General features: G+C 43.4%; 1 protein-coding gene across 1 annotated transcript in view; it reads right to left on the reverse strand.

Moving 5' to 3' along the window:
- Positions 1 to 6,785, reverse strand: part of LOC109478735 (dentin sialophosphoprotein-like) — an 11,177-nt gene extending 4,392 nt beyond the window's left edge. The window contains exons 1-4 of the mRNA XM_019780454.1: positions 6,668 to 6,785; positions 3,062 to 3,164; positions 1,866 to 2,138; positions 411 to 1,529 (exon numbers count right to left, since the gene is read on the reverse strand). Coding sequence (XP_019636013.1) covers positions 411 to 1,529; positions 1,866 to 2,138; positions 3,062 to 3,140 — 1,471 coding nt within the window. The 5' untranslated portion in view covers positions 3,141 to 3,164; positions 6,668 to 6,785. The remainder of the gene's footprint in view (positions 1 to 410; positions 1,530 to 1,865; positions 2,139 to 3,061; positions 3,165 to 6,667) is intronic.
- Between the last annotated feature and the right edge of the window lie 2,025 nt (positions 6,786 to 8,810).

Genomic DNA, 8,810 nt, shown 5'->3' on the forward strand with positions numbered 1-8,810 from the left:
TGTGTGACATCGATAGTCTTAAAAGACGTTCCGTTCCATCGTGCCTTGTCTGCTGCCTGTTCCCGCAGCCAGCATGTACAAGTGACATGCAATTCATTTGTAACATCTACATATCAACCTGTAATGATGTTTTTGTTGGCTTGGTCAAGTACAATTTCGACATCGGATAGACTCAATTTTGTGTTTCTCTCAACTCTACATGTACACTTCAAGATAAGATTTCAATGTGAGTAACTTGATATTAAGTTTTTGCCTGGCATCCCAGATTTACCAATACGATGGCCATGATTTTTACCTGCCCTTTATGTTATAAATGTACTTACCATCTTCTTTCTTCAACATGGTAAGGGTCTTCTTCACCAGCTGCAGGCTTTGTCCGAACCAGTCCTTTTTCTTTTTGCCGTCTTCATCGCTGTCACTGCTGTCACTGCTGTCGTCCTCTTCGCTACTTCCCTCCTTTTTCTTCTTGTCTTCGTCATCGCTGTCGCTGCTGTCGCTATCACTGCTATCACTGTCATCCTCATCGCTCTTCTTAGATTTCAGCATGTTGACCAATTCAAGTGCTTTCTTATCCGCAACCGAGCCCTTCTCATTCTTTTCAATAAGCCCGTAGAGCCGATTTGCCAGGCGACGTTCTTCTTCCTCTGAGGATGATGAGTCTTCGTCAGATGAGGATGAGTCATCTTCTTCCTCTTCTTCCTCTCGTTTCTTCGAGTCTTCGTCCGAAGAGGATGATGAGTCTTCGTCAGATGAGGATGAGTCTTGTTTCTTCGATTCTTCGTCCGATGAGGATGATGAGTCTTCGTCAGATGAGGATGAGTCTTCGTCAGATGAGGATGATTCCTCTTGTTTCTTCGATTCTTCCTCTGAGGATGATGATGATGAGTCTTCGTCAGATGAGGACGAGTCTTGTTTCTTCGATTCTTCGTCCGATGAAGATGATGATGATGAGTCTTCGTCAGATGAGGACGAGTCTTGTTTCTTCTCTTCGTCTCCGTCTTCGTCAGATGAGGACGAGTCTTCTTCAGATGAGGATGAGTCTTCTTCAGATGAGGATGAGTCGCCAAAAATGTCGTCAAAAAGTCCCTTCTTCTCCGACCATTCCTTGGCGAATTCAACATACTCTCGGAGTGCCTTGGCTGTCTTCATCTCATTGGCAGACAGGTCTCCCTTCTTGCTGAACCGCTTCTCAAACTGAAGGCTGTCTAGGAGGTCGTCCATGAAAGCACTTCGTTTTCCTACTTCCTCTTCATTCGAACGGTATTCCTGTGCTTTCAGGCCCTTTTTCTTGGCCTCCCATGCTTTATCAGCCTTCAGAAACTCGCGCACCGCCTGCGCTGTTTTCAGCCCGTGGTCGTGCAGTTGGCCATCCTTGGAGAACTTCTTTTCAAAATCGTGTGCCTTTTGCAGATCGGCCATGAACGCGTCCCTCTTCTCAGTCGATCCATCGGTCTGCTCCTCCTTCTTCTTCTTCACAATAGCATCCAGAAGATTCTGTTCCAAATTCACGGCTTGCGTTTCTGAAATGCCTGCAAAGAGAGGTTACAAGTATATCAATGTCGTTACTGAGAGGGTATCTACTACAGCAATGCAACAACACTGTAAAGCTATAGACACGTGAACTTGATATAGAAAAGTGGTGACACTCGAATGAAAAATTTAGAGAACGGTACTAACAGTTTTAAAACACAGTTTCATTGACAATGTGCATGGAAGGTTGTAGTGGTCAACCAGTGACAATGCCACATTTTGGATCGGTTTTTAACTCAACATTTGTACTTCCTCGTTCAACCTATTGAAGCTGGTTATGTATTTTCCACATTAATCATGATAACATAACAATATCCTGTTCTCCCATGTCTTACCAGACCTCCTTGATTCTCCCTTCCCAGCTGCTAATTTCGCGCAAAATGCTTCGTTTTCGTCCGACCCATCCTCGCACTCGGGTTTCCCGTTGCAGATGTTATCGAAGAGGATACACTGTCCGTCCAGACACGCGAAGTCCGAGCCGCAGTCCTGGCAGCCCTCCTCGTCCGAGTCGTCCCCGCAGTCGTCGTCGCCGTCACAGACCTGGTCCCCCGCGATACATTTGCCATTGCGGCAGGTGAACTCGAAGGTGCCGCATGCAGGTCCTGTGCCTGCACAAACCAGGATCAGACGCGGACAGTTTTACCCAAACACCATGGCAAGCCCACAGAGCGAAGTGACTCAGGAACAGCACATACGTAGCGCACAAGGCAATGGGAAGGACTAGGATAGGCCGGGTCCCCAGGAGGGGTTGTTTTTCACCCCGGGTTGACTAAAGCTCAGCAGGCCGTTCATGTCCGTTAGTTACCGTGGGATAGACTATCTCGTCTCGTCGATGAAGCAGGCAGTTTGCAGTCACCAAAGGCAGTGCGAGAAGCTGGCAGGGCGTGGGAAGGTTGCAGTACCCGGTGTTACCTCAGGTGGATGAAGCGTGGTGGACGCCGCCAGTGGCGCGGGGTGCAAGGATGGGGGGTGTTAACAGAGACGGGGGCCGGTACAGACTTCCAACCACCTTTGACCCGGTGTTCACGTCACAAGTTCGCCGTGTACACAAGCTTCCGCCTCCATCCAGGTTTCCAGTGCATTGTTAATGAGCATCACACCAAAAGCCAGGATTTCCCGGGGTGGGGCGAAATTGGGGGTGAAATAGGCAGGATATCATCCTTGACGCTACCATCTTTCCAATGTCAATGTCGTCAGAAATCTATGACTGATTAGCATCCTCCCCTAAAAACTGAAACAGCCCACACTGTCGGTTTAACTATCAGTAGAGGCCGATCACATACGTTGTACGATCATCGCACGATTACAATCTGAGGGCCTTCTTGTCTAGTCGAGACTGTGTCCTACAAAATGCAGCTGTCTTAGGTTGTCTCAAATTATTGTCAGTGGTTGGTTGTATCTATTGCTAGTCCAACCATATCTTGGTTCTATATATGGAATAAAATTCGTGCGACGACCCACGACCAGTGTGGCCGCGTAGTTAAGGAGAAAGTACTGAATTTTGAACTCGATGAGGATTATATGACAGTACCTTCATCTCGCTTCCAGACAGGATACCCCTGAACCACTGCTGTGGTCAGCACCAGGCACAGGAGACAGACGGCCCTCATCCTGACAGCTCAGCTTGTAGCGTCCTGTGAGGCAAAAATAGTACATTTTTCTCAACTTGAATCATGCCAATCATCCGTCTTGTTGCCACCAGTTTTGGCTATATCCATCCGCGCTGTGATAACCACACCACACCACACCACACAACTCACATCAGTTCTTACGCCAGATAACCTGGTGAACTAAACTAAGTTTGACCAAACTGGGGCTTCTGACCAAACTTAGACCCTGCCTGTTCTTTATAACCAAACAAAGGCTCCAAATGGACCACAACTTTGAAGGAAATTTTTTTTCTAGGATACGGACTATTTTGGGCACTTTGTTACAAACTGAACGGTGACATGTACATGTGCTAAAATAACCATTCCAAACAAATAAAGATTATGTGAAGCATTCCAGAGATCCATGCACCCTAAGATCTAGTAAGATATTCCCTCCGCAACATGCACTTTTTCTCGGATGCCTGGAGTGTTGCCCCCCCCCCCTCCAGCCAGTCCAACAACTTTCTAATGATGTACCAGGGGGCGTGTTCAGCACACTTTTGCTGACAGGGTCATAGTTTAACCTGTGTTTCTTGGCTTGTAACTTACATGACTTTATAGTCACCCATGTGCCTTACAAAACATTCACAAGCTGCTGGGGGGGGGGGCGTCCTACACAAATACTTCTCCACGTCGAAAGCTACCAGCTACCAAAAGACCACGGCGTGTCCAGAGTAAAATTTAAAAAAAAAGGAAAAGACGACTAGCTGCAGTGCCGAGAAAAGCCGCTAAGAGACCCAGAATCAGGTACAGAATCAACTTCATCTCTCCAGGACCTATTTAGATAGGAAACATTATCAAGACCCATTCAGAGTTTAACACAATACCTCCGTTCACAGAGGTAATCAGTACTTATGTTCTGTCACTTTTGATAAATGAGATTTCAGGGGTGTCAAAGAAGAGGTTAGCGCGAGGACGCCTGCCTAAATACCCTCCTACCCTATAATTATATACATTCCACAATGACAGTCCAGGGTGGTGACAAAAAGAAACGAAGAAACAATGGATTCCAACTTCGACAGATCAGAAGATTATCAAACAAACAGTGATGTGTTGAAAATAACTTTTCTAATGTTTAGCTGCAGTGATACACCATTGGTATTGAAATACATTCCATTCCTACAGTCAGCTGGCCATACTAATAATGCGTTACGACCAGGCGTGCCCTAAGGCTACATTAAATGGTTCAAAAATGGGCGCCATACGTGTGTGTAGATATGTACAAAACAGTGCACCCATTGTAAGGCATCATAAAGAGTGCTATCAATGTGACATTGCATAATTTATGTTAACAATATTTGCGCCTACAGTGACTGTTGAAATGTTCTCGTCTGTATTCACCTTGCTAAATGATATTAATCTATACTAAGAATATAGCTTACCATTTTCTCTTCTGGATGATAGTACATGGAACACAAGTAGATTTTCGAACACCGCGACATTCATGAAAAGTTGAATCAACACCTGTCAACGACAATACCTAAAGTAGGTAGCGATGTTGATTTTGTAAATCCGAGCACTTTAGAACACAATCCAGTAACTACCGATCTAAGATATTAACTATTGTACAGATCAGTTGGAGATTAGCAAGCCCGTGGCCAATGAAGTTGTTGGGTGACATATTTTGTTGTGCATATATAATGAGAGGTATTCAACGAGGGAGGGAGGGGGGCGCGCGTGATATTAAAATAAGGGCATTTTAGGCAAGAACTCTCAGCAGCGATTGTTCTAGACACTGAAATTTCTCGAAATGACACGAAACAGAATGTGTTGATAGATTTTAGTCGAAAATTGGAGTACAAATGTTTGTGGCCATCTCAAACCAGCTCGAAACTCAACGGCAATGCCAAACGACAAATAGCTGATGCCTGGAGGGTACACGTGCTGATTTCTGATGTACTTATATTAATATATTATATTAAAGTAATCGACAGTACTAGTCGATACAAACTACTACATTACCTGGTATCATGTCTAGTCGTGGTTGGGGCATGGTAGTTGGGGCAGGCTGTGTCTTCGGGGCTCTAATAGTTTCCCCCCGCCCAGTACAACAGGCCGCCCGGTAGTGTTACGCTAATAGACTTTGGCCGGGGAGATGGTGGACCTAATCCACGATCAAACTCCTGACGTTAAAAACCTACCGGGGGAACCTAGCTCAGGCGGGCGGGGAAGAGCTTCACCAGCCCCAAAGAAAACCCATCCAACCACGATAGACTGTTGCTGTCGAGCCGGTGAACCAAGAACATAGAAGTGCTAATTTAGGGGACAGTAAAGACATCATGTGGGATACGATTGTCCCAGGTGATATTGTCAAAGCAGATGTCTTTGATGGAGTCATTTAGATGTAACCTGGTGCGTGCCATGCGTAGTATACACTCGATGCAACAACACGCAAGGACACTTATACGATTTAGTACGATCCTTTACGACACGGTTACAATGCAGTAAAAATCGTACGAAGAGATACAGTACGTAGTTTTGAACAGAAGATTTTCCAATCATTCAGTGTGTAAAATGCCACAGTAGTGTGGGTTAAACTGCACGACAACTTCTTAATATAAAGAACAAAAAATAATTCACCGTGTTAGGGAATTTTGATGCTCAATGATTTGGTGCTACTTGCGTTTGGGATCGTCTCGACAAGACAAAACACTTCAAATATTTGGATGCCCTTTGCAAAAACCGTCTAATGATATATTGTTAACTCATCTACATGTGTATATAACCGACTTTGTGTTATCATGTGTACCAAACAGGATACCATTAGCCATCATTGAACATTACATATAGAATACTGGTGATGACTGGTACTCGGTTGAAAGTTTGATAAAACAGTTACCATTATGATTATACCACATGTTTATTCCCCAGAAAAGATTGTCAGTTTCTAAAATCTATGACACAATGTTCCATGCCGGGGGGCTTTTATGTATTCAAGGATTTTGTATCATATTCTGGGACAGAATCTTCAAGGTTACGTTTCATGACCTACGGCGCCTAACACAAAAGTAAAACTTTGATGTGAAATCGCAGCGATAAAAATGGACGAAATCTACACTCTATTGTTCTCTTAAGTTGTGTCTTTATCGTTGAGCCTTTTAAAGGTTTTTTACCCATGCAATTTTTAGCCACTTTGTTCAAAGCACTTCAACACTACTAGTAAAACATGACTTGGAAAAATACACGCCTAGCCTTGCTCTCAGCATTTGCATCATCGCAAAGGAAAACTCAACGGCGATTTAGCTACAGATGGTTAGCTGTTCAATCGGGCCAAGGTATGTAGTATAATAATACATTTATGAGCTTCTGTCACCCGTACAAAATCCGTGGCACCAAAGTCGCGCAGCGGGTGAAAGTCCCATGCCCGGGAGACACGCCCACCACCCCGCCAGTTTTCTCACAACGTTCGGTGCTTGTATGTCCGTACCCCACGCGCAATTTTCGTAGCCCAGGATCCGCTCTGATAGTACGATAGGACAACAACTTACCGTCAGAAATGAAGATGTTTTCCCGAGCCGCAAGAAGATCCGATGTCTTCCTTTCAGCTCTTGGTGAAGTGAGACACTAGAGGCGTCCCTGTAAAAAAAGTGCCACACAAAGACGACACAGCACAGGAATAGTCCAACTTCTGTAGGGTGAACAACTCCCATTTTATATCAATTGAGCCATGTTTAGAGTAGCAAAATCGAAAGAAATTTAGATGAACGGAAATGGATGTCAGGTTCTAACGTACCGTTTATATATTTGGTTCAAAGGAAAGCTCTCAACATTTTTTTTACTCAGAAAGGTTTAAAAAAATGTACCGCTTACCCCCTCAGATCGGTTGAAATTGGTACATGCAAAAACGAGTTTGACAACTTTCCATTCTGCTGCTTTGATCACGTTTGCCCTGAGGACGCTTGAGGATCACAATTATCACATTTGTCCTTGCTTATCTACGTTCTGCGTACAAAACTCTTATTTTCATCATCGTCAACATCTCTGAAGATCTTCCTCAACTGCCAGTGGGTCACCTTCACAAAAATGAAAGGAAAATTAGAATTTCTGCAACGTTTTCTTGATTTTTTTTTACAACGTTTGGACCGAGTGTAGTGAGGTATCAAAAAACACCCTCTGGGCAAATTGTTCCCAGTGGGCTCTCTCGTCTAGCTGAAAGGTCGTATTGTCACCAACTGTCAGAAAGAGCGATGTAAAGATAGCGCATACTTTGATTCCAGATATGATGGCTTTTTGTAAAATTCCACAAAACTTTTATAATCCTCTTAATGAAGATGTTAACACTAGTAACCTAGTACTACGACATGCTAAACACTATGAACAGTACATGGCCGCGTTGATTCTTTAACTCTTGTCACGCTAGACTCTATTCTTTACTTCTTATAAAGTGCAACAAATTTAAGTCTCCAGCCCAATATTTTTTTGTGTATTTGCTATTGAGATAGCCAACTTTCCTAGTAGGCAAAGAATAGTATAGAGTCATTACTTCTAGGTCACAGGGGTTAACTTGAGTTCACTTTAACAGTTAGAGATCTAGTCCATGGGAACGAGAGTGATAGGCGAACGTTGGCAAAAACAAAATGGCGGAGACTAGGAAGTTTCAAGTTTTAACTTGTAAAAAATGTGATCAAAACAAGACCCTCTGAGACCGGCAAATAGCAACTTTATTTTCGAAAATGTCACTCTTGGGACACGTAAAATCTGTTGAATTTTGTAAATCTTTTGTATTTTGTAAGTAGTTGGGAATGCAAATGTGACCTCCTCCATGTTTTGAGCATGATTGCGAAGCTGCCTGGTAACTACAGGACTTCGTATATGTGCTTCATTAGTTCGCAAATGTGTGACTAACTTCTGTCTCACAATGTTTTCAATATATTCACATACTTCATCGAACACATTGTAAGACAGAAATCAGCCCTACATTCGCAAGCTTATGACACACTTACGAGGACTCTTCAGAGTTGTTACTGGGTAATTTTGTCATTATACATGGTTATTCACTAATTACCAACAGGACGTCCTGTATGTATAGAGAAGGCACTGGAAGACCAATTATTTCTTATCAAAGGCACGTTAATTGTGTGGTTACCCTCAAGCTTCGATCTCATATGTCTTTTTGTTTATCTGGTGATCAAAGGATAGCAATGCCGATAGTTTTGTTCTTCTTGTGTTTCTCAAAACAACTACATTTTGTATATAGGCATTATTTTTCGCGTTATGTTTCAATTCTAGATCCTTGCACTGACAGCGAGTGTCTTTTTATATTCCAACATTTCATTACTAGACATGGTGACAGCACACTCAAGTTATATCAACTTATTTCATGCCGCCACCAACGCAGAGGACAAATACAGGACAGGACAATACTCATTTCCACCTGAGTTAAGTGAGGAAAGTCGTGTAAAGTGCCTTTCCCAAGGGCACAAGATCGGTGGCACGAGTGCTTCGATTGTTAATACTCGTAACGCCCTGTCAGTTGTTTTATATCTTCGCCAAATGCAAGCGTTTTTTTTCAGCTTAGGTAAAACAACTACTGCCACCAGAAAGCTGGAATTATTAAAGTTGGAACATGTAGAACATGTTTCCTCCATCTCCATGATTTTTGCTTCTATGTAATCCCAAAGCACATTTTGG

Source organism: Branchiostoma belcheri, unplaced genomic scaffold, assembly GCF_001625305.1.
Source record: "Branchiostoma belcheri isolate BF01 breed outbred unplaced genomic scaffold, Haploidv18h27 scaffold45, whole genome shotgun sequence".
Lineage (NCBI taxonomy): Eukaryota > Metazoa > Chordata > Leptocardii > Amphioxiformes > Branchiostomatidae > Branchiostoma > Branchiostoma belcheri.